At 41.8% G+C, this 26,101-nt stretch overlaps 1 protein-coding gene across 2 annotated transcripts; it reads right to left on the bottom strand.

The window, feature by feature from the left end:
• Nucleotides 1-1,390: 1,390 nt before the first annotated feature.
• Nucleotides 1,391-21,854, bottom strand: YBX1 (Y-box binding protein 1). 2 transcript variants are annotated; one of them, XM_030324718.1, is made up of 8 exons: nucleotides 21,536-21,853; nucleotides 20,772-20,835; nucleotides 10,808-10,841; nucleotides 7,891-7,980; nucleotides 7,292-7,594; nucleotides 6,934-7,016; nucleotides 2,659-2,924; nucleotides 1,391-1,779 (listed from the first exon to the last, which is right to left on the bottom strand). In XM_030324718.1, the coding sequence occupies exons 1-7, from the start codon at nucleotides 21,699-21,701 to the stop codon at nucleotides 2,690-2,692; spliced, it is 975 nt and encodes a 324-aa protein (XP_030180578.1). In that variant the 5' UTR covers nucleotides 21,702-21,853; the 3' UTR covers nucleotides 1,391-1,779; nucleotides 2,659-2,689. The 2 variants fall into 2 exon arrangements, with proteins under 2 accessions (XP_030180578.1, XP_030180579.1); XM_030324719.1 differs by lacking the exon at nucleotides 7,891-7,980 and having other exon boundaries at nucleotides 21,536-21,854.
• Nucleotides 21,855-26,101: the final 4,247 nt, after the last annotated feature.

Below are 26,101 nucleotides of genomic sequence, written 5' to 3'. Positions count from 1 at the left end.
CTAGCTGGAGAAAAAAATACGTTCTCTGGGTTGCCTTAGAGACTCATAGGCTATCTAATTCTTACATTTGGCAAAGGCATTCATAAGGTGCTGGGCAACAGGACCCAAGACAAATACACATGAAAAAATGCATAAGCAGTTTTGTTTGCAACATTGGCATCAAGACCACACTGCAGGCAACTTTCTTCCACGCTATGGCAGCTTGATGCTGAGTGTAGTTTCTAGGAAAGGAACTTGGTGGCACCACTCTTGCTCAGTGTGCACTGCCCTCTGTTAACAGTTCACTGCAGCAAAACAAACACTGAATGCTATTTTCATAAAGCAAAAATTCTTTTCAGATTTCTTTGCTAGCAAAAACAAGTAATAACGTATATGCTTCCTAAAGGCAACGTAGTATATAACGTTAACTTTTGAAAAGTGAGGAATACCTGTATTGGATATTTAACCAGTATTGTTGGTGTTGTAATTTCCATGATAGCATTATAACACATCCTAAGTATGTAATTACAAAAAATACATCTTACAACCATCAGCAGTATTCAAAGCTGTTCCACTGCATTCTTGCCAGCAGTGCATATTTTTTTACAGCAGGCAAAAAAAAAAAAAAAAAAAAAAAAAAAAGTTGGTCCTGAGTTTGGAAGGAGTTTGAAAGATACTAGCTTACTTGATATTATTTTCCTGCCTTATTTCACCAGTCCCCTAGAATTAAAAGCATCAGTACAATGCAATCTTGGTTGTGTGAATTCTGACACATTCTGGAAAGGGGCACCCCCACCTGGACTTACATAGCACTGTAGGACTCCTGGATGTGCCTCTCTAAATTCCCATCATCTTTCTCCCCTGGGCCCCAAAAGCTGACCAGGAGGATTCCAAGTGAACATCTAGCAAGATATTATAAAAAATAACCAGAAGAGGCTTAGGGTAGAAGGGAGCTGAGAACACAAAATTATTTTCACCAATTTCCACATTCTTTAGCAAGTCTTCCTATAGGCATTATGTTATCTGTTGTTACCATCTTCAGTCAACCTCACACAGGAGCTGAACCTCTTTACTGAGCACAATAGGCTCTGTGGCAGGAATATGGTAACTCTTAAGGTGGGTATCTTCAACTGGCAGGGTAAAATAACTTTCCAAAAGGCCAGAAATAAGTGGCTTGCAGGCACGAGTCCAGTTATTGGATGCTGGAGCATGCCCTCTCCCCTTTATACCACTGCCCCCCACAGCCAAAGGAATCTTACAAGAAGGAAAATGGCCAAGTTGTCAAAATAAATACTTTCCCTTAAAGAACTACATGTTTTAAGGAAATCTCCCTGAGTAATAATTACCAGTATCATCTAAGCTAGCTAAGGACTTACAAACTAAAATAAGACAAGACAAAAATATACACAAAGACAATTATTTAAGACCTTTATTAACAGGTGCTTGCCATTTGTTGACTTTTTTGAAAAAATCAAGTTGTAAACTTTTATTACAAATTAAAAATGAGGTTCTTAAAAATCTCAACTTGACCAGATATGAAACAATTTAAAAACCTTTAAAGGTGTATTGAGAAAAACCAGGCTTTTTTTTTCTTTTTTTTAAAAAACACGTTTGTCATTACCAAAAAGAGACATCTTTAGGTAAAAATAATAAAAACCCCATGCTGCATAGATAATGCAGATAGTTCTAGTTATCTGGTCAATGGGCAAAAAGCAAGCACTTAAGGTCTTCAGCTCCAATCTTTTGTTCATTTCTTATTGCTGGAATTTCATATTCATTTCTTCTTGTTGGATGACTAAACTGTAGAAAATAAATAAATAAATAAATAAATAAATAAATAAATAAATAAATTTAAGATCATCTCGCACTACATCGTCTACAACATTCTTTTAGTACATACCAAATTGCTCCAGATCACACTAGCTAAGTAGGAAGGCATTAACAAATCTATGTTTTTATTCCAAGACACTGATTTTCCAACAGGGGGCTGACAATGCTGTGACAAGAATGGCTACTTGTAAGTTCTGAATGACCTTTTGCCATTCAGAGGGGAAAATAATGCAGGCATGAGTCCAGTTATTGGATGCTGGAGCATGCCTTCTCCCCTTTACCACAAAATAACAGAGGGGAAAAAAACAAAAGCATTACTGGCTGAAAATGACAATTCCGGAACAAAACAGAGACAATTACATGCCTCTGAGTATCAAGTAAATGGTTGAATGCAAAGGAATCCTTTAATATTGGAACTGGTATGATGTCAAAGCTGCCACTTTCCCCAAAGAGACTATATTGCTCATCACCACACAGGTTGTGAATTCTAGTAGCTATCCCACCTCTTTTTTGAGAAGAAACACAACGCAACCATCATACTTCTCAGGGTAAATAAAGTTAGCAAGACTTTCCTCAGCTTACTGGTAAAATCACAGAATTCATTCAGAACAGTTGACAAAGGCTCTAATTAATATTCAAGAAATACTTAGGCCTCTAAGTGTCAGAACTGAGGTGGGCGAGAAGCTAAGTATGGCCCTGATACCTGCCACTACCAAAACTGCGTATTTAGGGAATTAGAAAATTAATATGGGTGAAGAGACCCTAAGTCACAATGGCTCATCTTTCTATTGCATTAACGGACCCCACGCATGACTGCTCAGAAGCCAGAGGCCATCTAAGCTTACTTACCCGGATGATGGTAGAGATGGTAAGCCGGCATTTACTCAGCCCCGCCCTGCTCAGCCTCGGGAGCGGACGAATTCTCAGCTGGTGGATCGGCTGCTTTTGTCTCTTTGCCATCTTGTGGTTTAGGGTTTTCTGGGCGTCTGCGTCGGTAATTGAAGTTACGGCGGTACCGACGTTGAGGTGGCTGCTGACCTTGGGTCTCATCTCCTTGATTTTCCTTATCTTCTTCATTGCCGTCCTCTCTAGGCTGTCTTTGGCGAGGAGGACCCCTGGAGTGAACATTGTGCCAAAACTGCAGTGAGAAAACCTTCACGCTTTCTTTAACCCACCCACCAATGTTTATCACTTGGTTCAGACAACTAAACACCACATCTGGCCTGTTTATCAAAAATGAGAAGCGCAAAACTTGGTTCGCATTTCACAAACTGAATGAGAGGGTTTAGTGCAAGGATTTGGAAGTGTAAACTACAAGACGAGAGTTTAAAACTGGTTTTAATGGACCAGCAAATTCTAACTTTTTAATAGATGATACAGTGAGTAAATCATGAGCTGACTAAAAGTGACACACCACAGATACTTGGATGAGGTCATTTTAAATGGGCTTCATGGTAATCAGGTTTGGGAACAAGTGCCACTAACCCTTTACAGATAGATGAGCACTTGCTAAAAAGGCAGGAAATCAAAATCAAAGACAAGATGTTCTCTCAAAAGAAATCAAAAGCACACAGCCACCATCAGTCATTAAGGAAAGGCAAATCAAAACCGTAAGAGACCACTTCATACCCACCAGGATGGCCATAATCAAAAGATCAGAGGCATAACCAGTGTTGGTGAAGATAGGGAGAAACTGGAAACCCATACACTGCTGGCAGGAATATAAGAATAGTGTAGCAGCTTTGGAAAAGAGTCCAGCAATTCTTCAAATTGTTAGAGTTACTATGTGACCCAGCAATCAACTCCACTCAGTGGTCTATACCCAAGAAAATATCTATTTTATGATTACAATATTCACATTAACAAAAGTGTGGAAACAATCCAAGTGCCTATCAGCTGACTGCTGAAGAAACAAAATAGGATATCCATACAGCGGACCTTGATTTACCCATGAAAAGGAATTAAATCCTACATGCCACAACATGGATGAACCTTAAAAAATATGCTAAAGTGAAAGAGGGCAGACATACAAATCTATGATCCCATTCATGAGATGTGCAAAACAGGCAAATCCAGACAGAAATTGGTGGTAGCCAGGGGCTGGGGTACAGGCAAAAAGTAAATGAGTGACTGCTAATGGATGCAAGGGTATTTTTTGGCGGGAGGTGGGTGAAAACGTCTGGAATTAAGAGATAGTGGTAATGGTTGCATAACTATGAGACTATACTACTAAAATCCAGAGCTATACACTTAGAAAACAAAGTTCAAGTTTACACTGTAGCAATATTATGGTCAATGGCCTGAAATTAAAGGTGATCAGGATCAAAGAAATTATCAACACTTCTATTACCAAAGAAAAGATGAGAATTTCTTCAGCTGATAACTATAAGTGTTAGAAACCAGTGAGGTTTTCTTGGCCTTTCCTCCATCCATACATTACATCACCTCAAAAACATCAAGATTAGTATCATGTCTTTTATACATATTGGTCATCATGGGTTCTAATTTCTCCCCCCCCCCCCCCCCCCCCCCCCCCAGTTTTGGGACCTCACTGCAAGTCTTAGGCAAAACTGCTCTAGCTCTCCCCTGAAGTCTTCAAGAGTGGCTGCTCTACACCTATCACTGTGGCTTCTAAGTCAGTTTTCCCCATTTCTTTCTAAAACCCCAAGCTTTCACATCTTATGTTAGGTTATGTTCCATTTACTATCCTTTTCCTGTTATCGTTATCCTGACAGCCCCAAATAACCTGGGTATTTAAGTTCTTTACCTCCTATCCAGTTTTCTTCTATTTGGGTTCTCTCAATTTCCAAGTATTCCATTCTCCAAACACCCTTTCCGATTTTCCTAGTTTAATTCCTTCTTGTTCGTCCATTCTTTATTTCCATGAGAATTTATAATCCAGTGATGCTACAATTATTCTATCTCCCAATCTTCCTTAATATTTGTCTCCCCCTTTACCCAAGTAAAAAAGCTGACCATTAATTAAGCATAACCAATCCCAACCCCAGGTTCTTCATTTGGATCAACAAATGTAGGACAAATTCAACTCTGCTCAACCTGAGCCTGCTGCTCAAAAATGGCTGGAAAACACAACCACATTGGTTGGCCCCACTTTAAATTTGTGACCCTTATTCTATTATTTGATTTTCCTGATTTCTCTTCTTGAGATAATCCCACATCTTTGGCCCAAACTCCTCACACCTCTTCACTGACCCCTCCATTTGATGCCACTAACACATCATACCCACATACTCGGGCTTCTTACACATAAAACACCGAGGGTTCCTAACAAAGGGCCCACCCCTTAAGTGTGGACAAAATCCTACCCTATCTGAAGATGGTTCTACACTCACTTTCCTGACAATTGTCTTCTACTGAATTTTCCAGCCTATAGTAGTGCCCTTACTTCTCAAAAACACTTTCTTGATGCCACTTCTCCCTTCTTGCCACTTCATTTGTCTCCTCAGTGAAACTGCTATACTTGCCTTAGATCTTTCAATTTGCCCCGGAACCTACACTAATCAGGATTTTAACCCCATGCATCGTATGTGGCTCTGTCAACCCGTCTATCCACCAAATGAAGACTATTACGTCTAATTAAAAGGCAAACAGTAAAACCAAAGCACTCAACAATAAAAACTCACAGGCTATTTTTTAAAGACACCAATAAAAGCTAGGCAGAAAACTTAAGCAACTTTATAGCATAACAAAAAGGCAAACCAAGTTTTCTGCTGTTGGCACTCTTGGATATAATGGAAACTGCCACGAGAGCCTATTTTAGACCAATCTTAAAAACACTGATCACTTTGAAAAATGACATTGTGATATCATTTGCAGTATTTCAACAAGGTATCTTTGTGTTGGCTTAAAACTACTTTGAACAGTAGCTGAGTTCAAGATCAACAAAGCTCATCTGTCAGCATCAAAAATAATCTTCCACACTCAACAGGGAAACACCATCTATCTCCAACATCCAACACACAGCTAACAAACTCCTGGTGGAGATTTTAAATGAACCAGCTAGAACTCCAGGCTATTTTCATGAATTATAAACTCAGGACACAACATACATCAATGGAAACAAGAATACGTTATAGACACTGGCTACTGCAAAACTCTCAATGCATATATACTGATGCAGATAGGGTAATCTCAGCTGGGTTCCCTAGTTTCTAAAGCTTCAGTATCCCATCTCTGTTGAAGTACACAAAAGATTGGGGTGGTGGTGTTGTGAGAAACCTCTTTAATAGAAATTAGAATCACAATGTATTTTGAAGACTTCTATATTGTAGTTTAGATACTTTTTATAGTAAGGAATTTGTTTCTTAAAACTTACTTAGGCATCAACGGTTAAAGTTGCTATATAAGTCATCGTTAGTTAAGAGTTATTACTGTATTGCCTTGAGTATACTGTTAGTTATAGGATCACACCTAGAGACTCAATGCTTTAATAAAAAAAAGAGCCTTAAAAAGTAACTGTTACACCATTCTATCCACCCACTGTGGGACAGACTGGGCATACTGCCTCAAAGAGGACTAGCATATTTATATACTAAACAAACACATCTGGCTCATGAAACGCTTCTCCAATTACTCTATACTCTACTGGGTGATTTTATTTTGCAATTTAAGGGTGACAAAAAACCCTCAATTGAGACGTGATTAATGGAAAATTATACCATCTCAAGAGGTTACGCTATCGATTCCTCATTTATGTTAAGGTACAGTTCAGATACTCCTAACGCTTGAAAGGCAATGCTTACCTTTACCTATCTCCCTCCTAATGAAGCAGGTCTTAAAACATGTAATAGAATACAGGTTGAACTATTCTCTTACCTGTGCAAGGACAGAAAAACTGAAATTCCGTACACCCTTATTACAAGGGGGGGGGGGGGACACAATCATATAAAGTAGACCTCATCTATACAAGCTGTTTTTAATGAGTACCAGCAAGAAGATGCAAAGAACACATTCTCAAAGATAACTGACTTCAGGTTCACCTCTTAGGCATCTGATGAAAGAAAATGTTAAGTGTTAACAAATAAATGACTCAAAAAGGCTGCAGGAGAATTATGATGCTGCTGAGTCCTAACACATGCTTGAGAAATTTAACACAAACCATACCTGCGGAATCGTGGTCTATAACCCCGATACATATTCTGTCTCACTGGTCTACCTTGTTCTCCTGCACCCTGGTTGTCAGCACCCTGGAAAGACAATCAAGCTGACTCAATCAGTAACAGTAAATGAACCCCATCAGACAAATCCAAAGTCTGCCTACAGGAGTTAAAAATAAAGAAATCACCTAACTGTAATTATATTATAAATTAATCTTTGGGGTTTTCATTAGGAATCAAAAAAATGCTTCCCATTAGATTAACTGCTCCAATACAGACAGACACTCACAATATGCTTAAAACGCAGACTTATTCAAAGTTTTTGCATGCTGTTCATTCTTTTACTTTTTTCGGTGAAAACTTACTTCCATCACTTCTCCCTGCACAGGAGGGTTGGAATACTGTGGTCGACGCCCATAGGGTCTCCGCATGTAGTAAGGTGGGAACCGTCGCCTGCGGTAGGGCCGGCGCTGTTGGGCCTGGCCTTCGGGAGCACTCTCCGATCCCTCGTTCTTTTCCCCACTCTCACTATTCTGGTAGTTCTGCTGGTAATTGCGTGGAGGACCCCTGCGACGTGGATAGCGTCTATAATGGTTACGGTCTGCTGCATATTTACTGCCTTGCACTGGAACTCCACCAGGGCCTGTAACATTTGCTGCCTCCGCACCCTACAAAAGCCATCATATATTGACAGTGACAACAGAATTAAGTACACTTAACAAAATTTACACAAAGCAAATAAAGGGTCTATGTGGCCAGGGGTGCATAGAAATGATTAAGTATCAGTTCCTCACTGTTCTGAAGAGATTGCCCTCTAACTGCAGCCAGCACATAAGGCTTGATGCACCTGTGTTCATGTGGTCACCTGACCCATCCATCCACATTAGAGCCACCATCCTAATGGATGAGATCTCCAAAATATTTCCAAACTGAAGTCAAACCTTTACACAAAAAGCATCCTCACCTTTTCTCCTTCAACAACATCAAACTCCACAGTCTCTCCATCTCCTACACTGCGAAGGTACTTCCTGGGGTTATTCTTCTTTATGGCAGTCTAGTAATATCACATTCCAAAAATAGATTAACAGGGGAGAATAATGTGCTTTTTCAATCAAAATGTACCAGAGTCAATATTATTTTAGCTTGGATATACACTTAATATTAGCTTTAAATAAGACCAAACCGTCAATAAATTTAGGAAAACAGGGACCAATGCTACCCCCAACCTCAACCAAAATACTCTAAACTTACAAGGCCCCAGCATTTTACCACTATTTTCCAAACTAAAACAAGTAATTTAACACTCAAGACACAACAATATATATATGTATTTACACGCTTTTTGCAAAAGCATCATATATAGCTTTAGACAAAATGAGGATATCCATCTATCCCCCAAAGACTGCACTTAATAGTAGAAGCTAGCCCCACACAGGGCCAGTTTAGATGACAGGCGAGTTTAGTTTTGCATGCTTCAAAGTTGACCAAACCAACTTTGTCCCTGTGTTAACCGTATCAAACTCAATTACAAATGTCAACCAAAATCCCTTCCAACCGCTCTGTGATAATACTTCAATGGAAATGCAATTCACATGTATTGACTATGCGCCACTCTTTACATTATCTGACCGTGTGGGATAGTCAGTTATTACCTCCTCAGAATACAAGAAATCTCACATTGTTACTTGTTCTCTAGACTGCTGCTACAACAAAGTAAAAGGGGAAGAATAACACCTCACATTTGAATGTACTACTTAATAAAGTTCTTTCATGTGTTACCCAGTCAAACTCATCATGACAAATGACGTGAGGTTATTACTACTCCCTTTTTACAGGCAATTAAACAGGCTTTAAAAAAACTTAGGTGACTTGCCCAAGGTCACACAGCTAAGTGGCACTTCAAAAAGTATGGACTTTTCTAAATCCAGGTCTTGGGATTCCAAATCCCATGTTCATTCTACTACATCACAGCGGTATCCATTACGGGATCACTCATGCATTTCCATTCCATAGGAGGCAGGACAACCAACAAAGCTGAAGCCAATTAAGCTAAGTTGCCCAGAACTACAGTCTCCCGGATACACGAAGACCTGAGCATCCAAAGTCCCAAGAAACAACTAAATGTTGAAACCACTTCCAAAATAAAGAGGAAAGCATATTGGTGACACCTGTGGGTCAGTACCAAGTGGGTGACATGCGTTCAGCCAAATAATTGAGCTCATCTGTCATCTAAACTGTCACAAAGTTTTCATACCTTCCATATATAGCCAACTCTCAATTACCTGCAGTCATAGGGGATAGCAGAAGTATGGAGAATTATAATCTCAAAACTTCTTTCAGTCAGCATCTTCAAAACACCCCAATTTCCCCAAACTCTTTAATGTTGCTGACAAGTAACAAGACTGACCAGCCTTGCTGTCTCCTGTTTCTAATTATGCATATTCTTTTGAACATGTGAAGGGAAATTAAGAACACAAAGGCCCGTTGGCATTCAATTTTATTAAACACTTGTTTTAAAAGTAACATTGAACAGTCCCATATTTATGTTTAGAATTTGTTTTTTGAAGTTTATTTACTTATTTTTAGTAATCTGTACACCCAACATGGGGCTGGAACCCATGAGCTCAAGATCAAGAATTATAAGCTCTTCTGACTGAGCCAGCCAGGGGCCCCTATGTTTAGAACATTTGTTTCCATTCTTATATATTTGACCCTGAGACTATCTGATAGGGCTTTGGATATTCAAGAAATTGATCTGGCTCCCCCCTTGATTGCCACTGAATGCTGCATAGGATACCTCAGAAGGTGACAAAGTACCAACCTCAGACAGCTCTTCCTAAGAAGTATGCTGCCATCCAAGCTCACACCTGCCTGATTAACAGTGAGTGTGAAAACCAACTATGTCTTTTGATGTCTGAATAAAAAGATAAAGTGGCTAAAAAGTTCTTAAAGTGATTTTCAATACAAGCTGATAATATTTCAATAGTCTTAGTGAAAAAACTTCAAGTACACACATACAAATGTGTTTTTCCTACCCACAGCACACCTGTGAAGATAATGAAGTCCAACGGAGCCCATGATGTACTTAAGTTCGAGATACTAGTGTTTACTTGGCAGTGGCTTTAATAAAATTCCTCAATGCGCATTTTCCAAAGTAGTTTTCTTAAATGTACTTGTCAAAGTTTAGCATTGTAGCACCTAATCCTGTGTTAGTTTTTTACCCACAAAACACTGAAGCCAATCTAAAAATTATTTAATGAGTAATTACCAACTTTGCCACACCGCCTTTTCACCTCAACCCTAAACTAAGGACTCTTAATTAAATTTTTCAAGCCAAAACAAAATTCTCCAAAGGTAATTCCTATTCAAAGTGTTTTAACATAAACAGAGGGGCCTAGGCTACTTTGCTAGTTTCTTTCCCCCCAGCATTCACTTCAAATTTATAGGTTTTGCAGCTTAGTCCTACTTCTCCCCCATGATTATTGTGATTTTGTCCCTACCACAGAGATAAAACCTAGCAGCATTTGCAAACACCTCACCAAAGTTTCTGTGTATTTATAGCATTATTAGTTCAAGTTTAGGTTAATGGGAGATTTTTTTTCTTCCTCTGAAATTGGGTTTAAAAATTTAGTATGAGTTGAGCAGACTTCATCATTTAAAAACTACTATTAACAAAATACCCATCTGAGATACACCTATTTTAATTAAGTGAGCTGCCAATACAATATTTCAATGTATACATTTGAGCACTTCCTGTGGGAACTAAATTGTTTGGTGGTTGGATAGAATAACCTTTTTGTAAGGAACAATAGTTGAGAAAACATGCATCCCTTCTCACAACCCTTAAAACCAGAATTGTAAACATTCACACAAGCACTCACCTGGTGTACAAATACATCTTCCTTGGTGTCATTCCTACAAGACAGAACCAAGTTGAACAAGTCAGAAAATGGAATACATTTCACGTTACCAAAGATTAAGCATAAGCTTGGTTCTCTGTACATCTCCCCCCGCCCCCATTTTTCCTATCGTCACTTGGGACTTTCTGGCTGCCATACAGCCGTTAGAAAATTTAAAGCAGAAAGTTTTGTTTTGTTCCATTTAAGACTAAGAGATTACCAACAGTTGTAACGTTACTACTGCAGGATTTAAAAAAGTCCAAGTGTGACCTACTAAGCCATTAAGGTGTGACTAGCAACTGTCACACTTATCCTACTAAACATAAACAATGTTCCAGCACACCCCACTGTTACTCCTAAGAGCACTGTTACTAATTTAAGTAGGAGACCAAAAATACAGCTCATTCCATTAATTACTAGCTTCCTTCTCAGTTCCTCCTCACCATTTCCAATTTCCAAGATCTCCTCGAGGTCATAAAGGTGACTCCTAAAAAACCCTCACAGAATGTACTAGACCGAGAATGAGTACCAATGTAAACTATGGGTTTTGGGTGATGTGACAACACGTCAATGTTAAGGTTGTTGATTTTAACAAATGTCACTACTGTGGTGGATAGTGCAGGTGGAGGTCGTGCAGGAGTCGACCCTGTTGGGGAGGCTGCATGCATGAGCACAGTGTACATGGAAAATCTATTTTCTGCTCAATTTTGTCACGCACCTAAAACTGCTCTTAAAGAAAAACAAAAGACCACAATGAGGTACAAACATGGATGCCATCAATACCCCCATCATTCCTGTGGCAAGCAGGCAAGCATTGTGCTGGAGAACTAAGGACATGAAGATGAATGAGTTTCCTACTAGCACACAACCCCTTTACTTCTTATCAGACACCATTTTGCAACAATCATTAAATGTCTAGTTAAACTGTGCTAAAGAAATATGGTTGAAAATACCTGCTCCAGGACTTTAAAGGAGGCAACATTTGCCTTAAGTCTTAGAGAAGTTAACGGAAATGAGAAAGATGTTCCCGAGGTAGACAGAAAGGAGGTCATGGACATGGGTAAACCAGCAACTAGCAAACTCAATGCAAGAAGAGTTCAAACTGGCTGGGTCATGAGGAATATGGCTGTGGAGGAGGGAAAGAACAAGAGCTAAATTATGTAGGCAGAGGAGCCAGCAAAGGCTTTTTTGAGTAGAGGAATATGGCATAACATCATCAAATATTACAACCTAGTAGCAACTATGAAAATTTCAGATACAAGAGAAGCCCAGTTAGTTATAAAAAACTATTCTAGGGGCGCCTGGGTGGCGCAGTCGGTTAAGCGTCCGACTTCAGCCAGGTCACGATCTCGCGGTCCGGGAGTTCGAGCCCCGCGTCAGGCTCTGGGCTGATGGCTCGGAGCCTGGAGCCTGTTTCCGATTCTGTGTCTCCCTCTCTCTGCCCCTCCCCCGTTCATGCTCTGTCTCTTTCTCTGTCCCAAAAATAAATAAATGTTAAAAAAAAAAAATTAAAAAAAAAAAAAAATAATAATAATAAAAAAAATAAAAAACTATTCTAGAAGCCCAGACCAGGATTGATGGAAGCCTATGTGAGGGAGAGTATTTGAGGTCTCTTTCTTGAGGTAAAAGCAGGGGAAATTTTATGAACAAGTGGATTTTGGAAGTGAGAGGAAAATAGGAGAATGAGCTTTTAGCTTTTCACCTAGGACGCTGGAGTGAAGGCAATGATACTGTAAGTAAACACCACAGGAGAAATAGATTTCCAGATCTTTTTTGACCTCCTCCAACCCTCTTCATTTTGTCAGATAGATCAGAGTGAATGGGCTTAATAACAGTTCTAATGTTTAATGACAAAAGGAACAAAGGTTACAGTGAATTAGACTGACTGGCTTACTGACTGTTGGCTTCCTGTTGAACCATGGAGCAACAAATGCTGCGCGCCAAAGAACCCCCGTAGCATGAGGACATTTAATTTATGGGAACACAATTTTAAATTTTTAGAAGAAAAACCTACACACAAATGCAGAACACTGCAAAAGCTACTCAAGGCAGGTGACCGAAAATTGACTTCTATAAGCTAGTTGAGTATCAGGAACACCTAGGGAATTATGGTTGCCAAAATGCCCATCTGTCAAATAGGTCCTCAGGCATCCTACAAACAATTCCATAGCCATCACTATTAAGATCTTTAATAGTGAACCCTTTAATTTTGAACCCTAAGGCCCTCAGAAGAAGTACAATGAAAAACTAGTAGAGTAGGAAAGTCTAGAACAGGAACTCTCAACAGGGGCAGTGCTGACCACCACAGGTCATTTAAAGTTGTTCCAAAGACGGGCACTATTTGCCATAACTGGGGTGAAGGGTGTCAGGCGCTAGAGAACTAGGTAAAGAATTATTTAGTACCCTAGTAGACTTTCATGTAAGTACATTTGAGGGCTTTTTTAAAATCTTTTTTAATGTTTACTTATTTTTGAGAGAGAGACAGAGAGAGACAGAGTGTGAACGGGGAGGGGCAGAGAGAGAAGGAAACACAGAATCTAAAGCAGGATCCAGACTGAGCTGACCTGACAGCACAGAGCCTTATGTGGAGCTCGAACCCACAAACCGTGAGATCATGACCTGAGGTAGAGCCGGACACTTAACCAACTCAGCCACCTAGGCACCCCAGTACATTTGAGTTTTGAATCTGGTATTTTACACTGTTTTAACATGCACTGAATTTACTAAAAATGCAACTTCCATGGAAAGAAGTTTCCATTACTGATAATGCGACCTGCGTATCTGGGTAGCCAATACATCATTTCTTTTGTCGATCAGTATTTGTGGTGGCACTGACTATTCATCATGTCTTCTAATACAGCTGCAAGTAACTATGTACATACAGAATATACTATGCACTGCAATAAAAATTTATCTACAATTTTACTTCAAGGTTGTAAAAGGAATTAAAAAATTTACCAAAATGACTTATCTAGTTAGAACGTATCTTCCTAAAACAGTACAAAGTAGGCAATATACACAATGCCTTGGAAGACAGCTTAAGATATTCTGCAGGTACAAAGATACGTGGAAACCAATATGGGCTCATTAACTGGTGTGGTGCCAACAACAGCACTCACTCTTTTGACAACAAACCGGCCTGTTAGAGGAATTACCATGGCCAAAGTGCATCTGATTTTAGGAAGAAATTTGACAGCTCAAAAAATGCAGTTTTAGCCAAGATAGAATACTACAGTTTGGATGCACCAAATCAATCTAGTTGCAACTTATTAAGTGACTGTGCAGAAATTCAAGGTACTGCTAAAAGAAAATCCAATCTTTAGTTCTCATTCCACTATTAGCTGTGCAACCCTGGAAAGCTGCCTCCCCTTCACTATATCTCCACCTGCAAAACGGGAAAACCTAGACACAACGGCATACCTTACTGAGGGATTTAGGTTCCAGATACTGTCCCAAGTGCTTTAACTATACATACCATTCAATCCGCACAACCCAAGGTAGGCACCATCATTAACCCCACTCTACAAATTATTCCCTGTAAATAGACCAAGGCTCTGCTGCATATCCCCTCCCCTAATGTAAAAACCATTTTGGCCTCACAAGTCATAGAAATCGCTGTGGAGTAGACCCCTATCTACAGTAACACTGGGAAATAATAATGCATGCTCACGGCTACTATATAGAGAGAGCTTACCAAAGAGGGAAAAGCAGCAATTAAAATAAGCTGACCAAAATGGATCATCAAGAAGTATGTTTGAAACTTTTAGCTGTTACTAACGTAATAAGGAAGGAACAGAGAGACATCCCCAGGACTGCACCTTACCTTTTGTGGTATTATCCGCGAGAACTAAAAGGTACACTTCTTCTGTCTTTACCATACTTCACTGAGGGTGGAAGACTATGGGCAGGGCAGACTAGTTTATGCATCCCTTTAACAGGCTAACTAGCTAGCTAGGCACTAGGCTAACAACAGTAACAAAAATAGGACATGGTCCGTCCTAGGATTTCAACCTAGAAGGCCACCACATTCAATGCAATGCAGCAGAATTACCAAGTATTGTTTTCCACACACTATATAGTACGTTAAGTCCTACTGATCAGAGAGGGTGAAGAGGAGAGAAGAGCAGGCAATATACATAGAGCAGTGGTTTAGAACTCCTTACTAGAACCACTGGAGCCAAGGCTAGAATTCTGGCTATTCCATTACTAACTACATGATCTGGGGCAAGTTACCTTATATGCATAGTGGGGATAAAACACTTACCTAAAGGCCACACTATAATCAAACCTCAACCCTTCCTTACTGCTGCCACTTGAGGCAATTATTTTACTTGCTGTTCAGTGCCTAGTACTGCTGTCCAAAAGAAATCAAATGCAAGCTAAATAAATACAGGTTTGCCTAGTTACCTAAAAGTTCACTTTAACTTTTACACCACTTCACTTTCATGAAAGGTTTCACAGAAATGCACTACTTTTGGACAACATGGGGAAATCTGTATCTAAGTTTATTTTCCAGTAGTCACAATAAAAAAAGTAAAAACAGATAAAACGAGTTTTGCATTTAAGCACGTACAAATCAATTATTAAAAATGCCAAGTATTTTACATTTCTTTTTTCATACTAAGCCTTCATAATCTGCTCTATGTTTTACACTTCTGAAAAGTAGGTTCACAAATGCAAGCTGTGCAAAAGAAAGTGGTTCAAAACAAACACTAAATTGGGTATGTTTTAAAATTCAAGTTAAAAATAACTCAGTCTCTCAGATGCATGCACTAACTACACTTCCATACAAGTCTAATAGTTACCGTATAGACAGCACAGGCCTACAATATTACAACAGTGTCATTCCATATAGCACACAGTCCTGTTCTGCACTCAGATGTATGCTCTCTGCTGTATTCTTCTACTCCACCTCTTGCTGTTATTAAGGGCATTATTTATACTGAAAATTTTTCACAAAAACCCCTCCTCTTAGGTTTTCTCACTCTTAACTAGTATTGTCCTTATTCAGCAAATGAGGACACAGTACTGACTTCAAGGAAAAAAGGAATCACAGATAGCGAGCAGCTGAAGAAAAAAAAGAGGCTACCGTTTTTAAATTGGGAAAATGCTAAAGAGAAATACTGCTGGGACTTATAAATACAAGTCTCTTAAAAGTTCCTAATGCAGCACAATGAAGGCAAAAACACATAGCTAGCACTAAACTCCTATACTACTAAATTTATCCAGATTAAAGTGTTTTAAGATGTCCTAAAATTTCAGGAAACTTTTGCGCCCATCCACAGCACTGCCTTAAATGAAACCTAACATATACATAAGTTCATCTATCCATAACTAAACGCTCTTATTCTATTACCTTGTTGCAGATTACTACACCATGCCCTTTTAACAACTTAAATTGCTCAATTGCACAAATTATTAATTCTATAGTCATAAAAAAAACCCAGCAGGTGAATACATTCATTCTCTAGACTTAAGATGAAAAGCTTTTACATTATCAGTGACTTGGTGAACAAGGATGACTTCTGGCCAACTTAAGATGAGCAACTAACCCAACCAGCATGTAAATTAATCCTCAAGTGCCTTGTATGCAAAGCCATTGTCTGAAAAGCCTCAGTTCTGAAATCAAAACAAATCCCCCCTCCACAACCAATAACTGCTTTTTCAAGACTGCCAATGATACATCATGACCTAAGGACTATTTAGGTATCATTTTTTATGCTTCCATCCACCCATCCTGCCTTAGTAGCACAGTCTTCTTAGTGTCACAGCATTTAGTTATATTACAGACTACCCATGTCTTCTATGATTTAGATAGACCTTACTGTGCATAATCAACTTCAGTCTGATTTTTAATAGCCCAAAAGACTTGGCAATCACTTTTCCATAAGTCTACACATTTTAAAATCCAAGAACCAGGCAGTAAATACTTTAGGCCACGTAAGGTCACAGACTGTCACATATTCTTAAATAACCCTTAAAAAGGTAAAACCCGTCCTTAGCTTGCAGGTCGTATAAAGACGGGGTGAAAAGATCCAAGAAATAAGGGTCAAAGGCTCTCTCTTTTAATTCCTCAACTGCATCCCAATACTGACTATTAAGCAAGTCCTTTTTAATTGTTAAAGCCAATCTGCACACTAAACTGGGACTATTATAGCCAATACCGAACTACATGAAACAGGCAGTGCAAAGCAGAAAGCTTTTAAAATCCAGGGAACTAACAGTGAGCACATATAGGAGCTCCAGTGACATGCTGGGTATCACTTAGGAAAACAGGTCTTTCAATGGCTAAGAATAGCCACACTAAGAAATTACCTGTAACTTTGTGGACACCAACCAAATTGAAGAGGACTAAGGGCCTATATTTTCAGGGACAGTAGAACAGCAGCTAATGAACAAAATCCACAGTAAGAAAACAGTTCAAAACCTACCTCTGCCACTTACTATGCTTCCTAGGGCAAATCACTCAACCTCTGTCTTCAGAATAGTATCTACACCTCAAAGATTTTAAAAATTAAACAGTTTAGTTCACCTAAAGCATTTACAATAGTTCCTGGTGTTAAGTGTTTGAGAAATATTAGCTACTTTTATGTGCCATCACTGTGTGAAGTAAGTCACCTTCATCAGTTACATACACATGGAATCCCTAAAAGGGAGACTAAACCTGATAACCACAACTTCAGTATTTTTGCTAAAGAGAGATAGCTAAGTCCTTCCTTGGCTTGGTTTATCATACATCTTCCTAGACCACAGGTAATAAATTCAAATGCATACACAGAAGCGAAGCAGGAAGGGAAGTCAACAACAGGAGAAAACCCAACCTGTCATATTGCGGTAAAGAAAAAGAATGTATGCCCTATTTGAAAGTTGTAATAATACTCATGGCCAGCTGATTTTTATTTACATGGACTTCAGGCCCCAAAGCTAAAATTCAGATCTTAAAAAAAGGTAACTTGAAAATTTGGGTATTATCTCCCTAAGTGTCAGTAATTATTTCTAATCCTTTTTAAAACACTATTGTCCAAACAAAACATCTGGGGGTAGATTCAGCTAGGAGGTCACCAGTTTGTGCCCTCTGCCCTACTGGATTCTCTTTGCTCCAAATTCCTCGCTCACCACCAAACCCTAGGATGATTAATTAAGCATTTTTAAGTACTCTGGAGAACAGAGTCAGAGTATTTCTCTTGTTGTCACTATGAAAGATGCATGTCCCATTGTTACCAACTCATGGTAACTTTTCATGAGTTTGGTGAGCATGGATTAATCCTCAACAGCTGGAAGCAAAAGACAAAAATCAGGTTTCCAGATTTAAAAAGCAAAGAACCAAACCCTGAAACCACTGACCCCTGCGGCATCCTTCTAATGACATCTTCCAACAGTTTTGAGCGAAGTTTTTCATAACAAACTGAAAAGAAACTGGGGGGGGGGAAGTGGTGGTGGTGTTCAACAAACCCCTCTTAGTCACATAATCCAATTATTGTTCAAGACAGCACAGGAAGACTAACCATGAATTTCTCACAATTCCTAGATTCTGCAGCCTAACAAAAGCTGCCAAACGTTTGATGTTTTAAAAGCTCTTATGCCTTTTGTACAATAAAACCACCAGAAGAAAACGCTTTTAAATATAATCCTTACAAAACTAACATTATTTTCATGGGTAATAATTTAGATCACAATATTTACAATGAAAATACATTCTTCAACAGTAAAAAAGTTTACATAAAAATACCTTCAATTTTAATTATAAAAATCTGAAGAACCTAGATTATAACTCACAGAACTCCCAAGGTTAAAATTAGAGTCACAGCCATCATCCCAAAGACTACATCCTCTCCCTTACACAGCAGCAGCAGTGTCTACCCACCCCCTCCCAATCGACAGCCAGGTACCTCCACCCCTGTCTACATACCCAACCAACTCGCAAACTTCCAGACTATAGTTCTTTAAGACCTACATTTTCCCTTCATCAAGGTAAATTTCTCTTGGACTTATTACCGTCACATTTTACAGTGACTTGAAAGTCTTACAATCATTGAAACCAGTTTAGAAACACAAAGCACATTTAAACCGGTTAACTTGACAAAATAGTTGAGGTTAGGACAGTCCAAGCGAAGGATCATCAAAAGTCAATCTACATTTAACTTGCCCTGGAGGACTACCAATTGGGTTAATTGCAGGTTGGAATAAAGATAACTCAAGGAATGGCATCTCATGAAATAAAAAAACTTAGAATATGTAAATAAACTACTTTTACCCTTGGATAGAAACTGTTCACTTAAAAAATCATAACCTCTGTCCATTTAACAAAATATAGCAAAAATAAGGCACGCGCATACACTTTCAAAAGTACACAAACTACAATCCAACCACAGAAAACGCTGCACATTACATTCCCTTCTAATGTACACACCAGCATTACATTGGGTCAAAAATTAGAAGCGTTATTTTTCAAGGAATGGCCCACAAGACATAATCACTTGGAATTCTTGTTAAAAATGTACCCCAGAACCAAAGAATCTAGGCTGGGAAGAACTCAGGAATTTGCATTTTTAACACCCTTCCAAGGTACTAAGCATACTTTAATTTGAGAACTATTGGTTTAAGGTATAGACCACTAAAGAGAATCAGGAATCAGGATAAGATGGAAATAATAACTGAAATGCTAATATTCAGAGAGCAACTAAAAAGTGGTCAAATATAAGCACCCATGCATTCTCTTCATCACTAGTAACCAATTATCAAAAAAACTGAGGAAAAAAACGTAGCTTTGACCTGTCACAAAAAGTGTTAATAACAGATGGAAAATTCCCCAAAGATTTTGGAAGAAACAAAATTATTTCCCCACAACTGCAAACGTGGAAAACAGACCATCAAATGCTTACAATCTCTTTTGCTTTTGAGCATTTCCACAATATTTTATGGTTGAGTAATGAAAGGTTTTTCATCAGCCAATTATGTCTGTCTTTAAGCTTGATCTTGCCCACTTGGTTTCTTGCAGTAGTGTCCATTACACAAACATTCAGTATTATTTCCTACTCTTAGGTGTTCTTTTCTAGTTGTTTAATGCCTTCTGAAACAAGAATGTAAGAAAACGCGGAGATGAAGGTATCCTACCTGTAAGGCCAATGTGCTAGGAGCACACACCATGCCCTACACCCATATGCAACTGCACTAGTAGCCTTGCTTGGCAGCCATCTTGGAAATGATGCCCGGCTCACAAGGGAGACCATGAAGAAGAGTACAGTGTATGAAAACTGCACGCTATCATCACTACTGCTACAAACGACTCGAAGGACTAATCCTAAAGATGAGAACAAACAAGTAGGAGAAATAAAAAACCTGAGAAAGGGAAAAGGGTAGTTTCTTCCAGAGGCCACACAGGAACAAATAGAAATTGTAGTTCTAACGTGAAATTTCTCCAAGGCCTTCAAGACATCATACACTGAAACGTTAAACAAAGGCGATATAACCTTAGCAGTCAAGATGACAAGACCTCCCCTACTGCACTGTCAACTCTTGTTACCTCCAAAGGCTAACCACTTAGAAATAATCTCCACGTACTAATCCAGTGGATCACATCACATTTTTCAATACCAATTTCACTAACGTGACACGGATAAAAATGCACCTCGGAGAATCACACTAGATCCTGGTTACCTGAGTTTGCCCTAACTGTTGAGAGTTGGCTCGTCCACTGCGCTCGCTTTTTAAATTGCTCTGTACCAGAAGCGGCCTCTTCACTTAGCTTTAAATTAATATTTAGCTGCAAAACAAAAGACCATCTCCAGATCCCTAATCCCTTCAGTCTTCAAGGAAAACAAAACCTCACTACCCCACCAGAAGGAACAAGCTATCCATGCTTAACCCCTTCCAAGCCCGCAGGGCCTGCCCAAGGAGCAGAGCAAGCGAAAAGGTAGGACCGAGACTACGGTAGCGGTCATCTCACCTGTTGATGAAACCATATCCGTTTCTTACATTGAACCATTTTACTGTTCCCAAAACCTTCGTTGCTGGAGGGGAAAAAAACACACACACACACACAAAAACAAAAAACGCACGATTACCAGACGTCCTTTCTTAGACCCGCCACGCTGGGGCACCCGGCCCCGCACGCGCTCCGCAGCGGCCAGAGACCCCCTGATAGCCTCTCTCCTCCGAGGCCGCGCACGGGCCCCGCGGCACACGTGGGTGAGCTCGGGGCGGCGGAGAGGCCCGTGGGCAGGCGCTGGGCGCGGGCCTCAGCGGGCGGGCGCGGCTGCGGGGCGGGGAGCACGTGAGGGAAGGGGAAGCGTCCGGCCCACACGGGCCTGCGTAGGCGGCGCGCCGCGCCCTCAGGGTACACGCGGAAGGGAGCGGGCCGGGGGGGACGGAACAACGGCGTGCGGGCCCGAGCGCACGCGGCCGCCGGAGAGGGGAGGGACCCCGCTGCACACGCGGTCGGCGGCGCGCGGCGGCCCGGGGGGAGGGGCGCGCGGCCGCGCGGGGTCCGCAGGGGGCGCGGGAGACGGTGCGCGCGCGCGCCTGCCGGGCACGCGGACCGGGCGGGCCGGCGTCCGCGAGAGCGCGGGTGAGGAAGGCTGGGGGAGGGGCGGCCGCGCGCCGCCGAGTCGGTCCCCGCCGGCCGCGCGCTCGCCGGCTCGCCCCGCTTCGGGTAACGGTTCCGCCGCCAGGCTTCCCTACGGCCCCACCCCCGTCCCGTCCGGCCCTCACCGATGACCTTCTTGTCCCCGCCGGCAGGCGCCGCCGATGTGAGGCCGCCCGGGCCGCCGCTCCCTGCGCCGCTGCCCGTGGTGCCGGGCTTGGTGTCGGCAGCGCTGAGGGCGGGGGCGGCGGGGGGGGCGGCGGGCGGCTGCTGGGTCTCGGCCTCGCTGCTCATGGTTGCGGTGATGGTGACTGGGGCCGGCTGCGGCAGCTGCGGCTCCTCCCGGGGTGTGATGGTAACTAGGCCGGCGGCGGCGGTGGGGCTGCTCAGGGCTCTCTGGGGTCCGCTCTCCGCTCCCGCTACCGATCGAACTAGCGAGAATGGCGGGACGGGCGGGATAAGCCCTGCGAGCGACCCGCCCCAAGCATCGTTCACTGGCCACTAGTGCTGCCAATCTCACCACCTGACCCCGACTCCTGGCTTCTATTGGCTAACACTTTATCACTCCTCCATTCTCATTGGCTCTTAGGCGGCTAATTCGGCCGACCTACAACCGTTCCTGCCTCCGCCGCCGCCATAGAGACCGGAACTAGAATTAGAGTAGAGTCACCACGAGAACCATAGAGTACCCGAGAGGACGGGCAGAGTGAACGTGACTTTCACGAGGCTGCAGCGCGGGCGGGCGGGCCCCACGTCCAGGGCTGGGTCTTGGCCAAGGGAAGGGCAACCGCCAAACGCCTGAGCCGGGATTACCCGGCCTTGACCCTAGGGCTTGGAAGGGGACCCGACGGCACCTTAGCCCATAGGGAGGAAAGGCCTCCCTCTCTCCCTCTGCTGTAAATGTGGTCCTTGTGACCCCGGACCATTACTGCGGATAAAGCCGTCTTTTCTACAATGGCCGTGTACTCTCGGCACAGCCGAGGGTTTCTGGAACGTATGCATTCAAAGAGCGTCTGTTTCGGCGGAGCAGTCAGTCACCTTGGAGGGACCATGCAGTCCCTCAGACCGCCCCGGCTCAGCATATTTAGGGCGGAGGGCGGTGGTGTACTCCACGGGGACCTGCCTTCTGATCCATCTTACCAGGCATGCAAGGACTGCCTCGTTAAGTATTCACGTCTTTCTGTATTGGACACAAATCAGATTTAATTTCAACTCACGTTTATTGAGCAAGCTAGGCATTTCCCTTGTATTTTATCCTTTCAACAGCCATGCGAAACGGGGATTATTACCCACAGTTCACAAATGGTTTATAATTGAGGCTGCCACCTGATGTAGCTCAAGTCCTCCACCTTCATTTGTTCTTCATTAAGCTTCTACTATCTACCATCGGCCGGGGATGCTTTGGTTCGCGAGTCAGTTTCCGCCTTAAATTCAGTCTACGGATGAAGGCAGAAATTTAAACACCCAACACTCCACAAATACTCCAGCTCTGCAAAAGCACAAAGCATTTTGGGAGTGGAGGTGATAAGGTGGAATGCTGACTCCAGGAGCAAGGTTTATGGAAAAGCCTAGCGGCAAGAAGATGGGGGTCTGGGAGAATGGAAGTGAAGTAGTTGAGAAAGACTAGAATGAAAAATTGGGTTATAGAGGTAGGCAGGTTCAAATTAGTAACATTTTATTTGAAATTATCCTAAGGGCAATAGCGGAAAGGGTAGTTTTAGAATTGTCAGTAGGGAGTGGAAGATTTTTTTTTTTAAGGCTAATGAGTGTGGAGAATGGGTTGTAGAGGGGTGAGAATGGGTTGAAGAGGGGTGAGAATGGAAGTAGAGAGACAGCAAGCTAGTGCAGTAGTCCTTACCCCAGCAGTGTCATCTAGCCTGTCACTTCCACCTCCTAAAGGCCTCCCGAATCAGAATCAGTCATAAATATCTCTCAATGCCAAACCAGAGTCTCTTCATTGCTACTGCCATGACACTAGTGTAGGCAATCATCTATTGCTTACAGAAGAGGTAGGCAAACGTTTTCTCTAAGGGCCAGATAGCAAATATTTTAAGTTTTGTACACCAGACAGTTCTGTCTCAGCTGCTCAACTTTAGAGCCTGAAAGCGGCCAATCAATAAACAAGTGCACCTGTGTTCCAAGAAAACTTTATGGACACTGAAATTTGAATTTCATATTTTTACATGTCACAAAATAGTCGTTTCAACTATTTAAACATTTAAAAAAGCATTCTTATTTTTAGCTTATGAGCCACTGAAAAACAGGGAATGTGATCTGACCTGCCAACCAGTTTGCTGACCCCTCTCTTTAGAGCGCTGCTGTGGCCTCCTAGCCAGTCTCTACCTCTTTCTTTCTCTAACATTCTCCACCATGACATCCAGAGTGTTCTTTTGAAAACATCTCATCATGACAGTCTTACTTAAAATCTTTCAGTGACTACTACTGTCTAAATTCCTTATTGTGATTTACAGGACTCTGTAGGACTTCTCTAAACTTACCTCCTGACACTTCTTTCACATTCCTTATTCAACCTTCCTGGTGATCTTTTAGACATTGCTTCCTTTAAGCTATCACATACTATTCCCTCTACTTATAACATTCTTCCTTTCTCCCTTCTTTTGCTTGCTTAACTCATCATCCTTTGGGTCTTGCCTCAAATGTTACTTCACTAGGAGACCCTCCTAACACACTGTATTGCATGAATTAAATCTTCCTTTCTTCAGACTGTGAGTTCCTGAGCATCTGGCCTAGTACCAGACACACAATATCTTAAGAAATCTGTTATATGAATAACGTGGTACAGAAAATGGATTGGAGGAGGTACTGGCAGTAGAGAGGTCATCTGGGCAGGTGAAGAAGGCTTGCAGCAACAATATGTATGGAGAGAATAGGTGGATTCTAGAACTGCTACTCATCTGTTCCAGCTCCAGATAACTTTTTAAAAAAATTAATTTATTCTGAGGGGCGCCTGGGTGGCGCAGTCGGTTGAGTGTCCGACTTCAGCCAGGTCACGATCTCGCGGTCCGTGAGTTCGAGCCCCGCGTCAGGCTCTGGGCTGATGGCTCGGAGCCTGGAGCCTGTTTCCGATTCTGTGTCTCCCTCTCTCTCTCCCCCTCCCCCGTTCATGCTCTGTCTCTCTCTGTCCCAAAAATAAATAAACGTTGAAAAAAAAATTTTTTTTTTAAAAATTAATTTATTCTGAGAGAGAGAAAGCACGAGCAGGGGAGGGGTAGAGAGAGGAGAGGAGAGAGAACAGCAAGCGGGCTGGGCCCCATCAGCACAGAGCCCAAAGCATGCCTCCAACTCCCGAACCATGAGATCATGACCTGCACCAATATCAAGAGTGCTTAACTGAGCTACCCAGGTGCCCCAGCTCCAGATAACTTTTGACTGTTAAAAAGAAAATGTTTTCTCAAAAGGCAGTTCTGCCAACATTGGGGACCTTTAAAAGTGTGCCCTTTGGCTTGAGACTTTTTTCCCAAGGTAGAGTTACAAAGACAGATTGAACAATGGGACTAGCACCTCTGCCAATAAAGAGCAACCTTCTCTAACTGCTTTGAAGGGATGGCTCCTCAGCAGAAATCTAAATTCTGTAACATTTGTCTTTAAAATGTTACCTAAAAGTATCATTACTTACTTATTCAATTATTTCACTAAGCTCTCTCGAGGTGCTCAAAAAGCATAAAGATGAGTTATTTAAGAAACTAGTTTCCTTGTAGCCACCTCCATACCACTGCCAAAATAGTACTGAAGCACTAGAGGATAAAGAGTTCATGTCAAAATTCAACCCCTTTTCCAAGGTGGGAGGTTTCCACTCCAGTTTGGCTAGACCCCTGCCACACTGCCCAGCATGGTGACCATAGTGTAGACAACCCCAGTGCCTACGTTTAAGTGGTGTGAAAGGCAAGAGAGTTCATTCCAAGAATCTCTTTTGCAAAATAACATACACCTTGTCCTCTATCTCTCACAGACTCTGGCCCAAGAACATAGTTCCTCTTCCTAGAAAGCCCCTTCCACCTTTATCTCCTGGCTAATTCCAACCAATCCATCAATACTTACCACAAATGTTACCTCTTCCTTTCACACCTCCCCCTGCCCGCACCCTCTTCCCCCAACCCCCTGCCCACTCCAGCATCTTGTACATAGCATTCATGTAACAGGTCTTTCTTGAGCACTTACTAGGTACTAGATACCTCTTCTAGGTGTGGGGACATAGCAGTAAAACAAAGCAAAACGACCGAATTTCCTGCCCCCCTAAGGGCTCACATTCTAATACCACACTGAATCAAAATGTGCCTATCTCCTGTCATAAGCAAGGGCCACATCCTACTCATCTTGCGGCTCCTGTGCCCAGGACAGAGCCTGACCTAGAATGCAGGTGCCAAGTGTAACAATTCAGTTTAATGGCCCATCATAGGAACGTCAGCTTAGGATCCCAGCAGCTCATCCTCCGTACTCTCTAATTCCACCTTGTCTAGTTAAAGATCTCTCCTCTGCTAGGTCAGTCCTTCCTTCCCTTTGCTCCCTGAACCCTGTTTACCTAGCTACAGAGAGTTGCAAATATCTATACTGTAGGGCCCTTACACCAGCTCCCTTGGACCCTAAATACACTGAAATGGCACTTTTAACCAGGTTCTCTTCTGTCATAGAATTCAGCTCCGTGCTACCTCTGCCACTGCCAGGAGGTGAATCAT

This window comes from Lynx canadensis, chromosome C1 (assembly GCF_007474595.2).
Source record: "Lynx canadensis isolate LIC74 chromosome C1, mLynCan4.pri.v2, whole genome shotgun sequence".
NCBI lineage: Eukaryota > Metazoa > Chordata > Mammalia > Carnivora > Felidae > Lynx > Lynx canadensis.
Note: the sequence above shows the minus strand (reverse complement) of the source record. Positions and strands in the feature narration are given on the sequence as shown.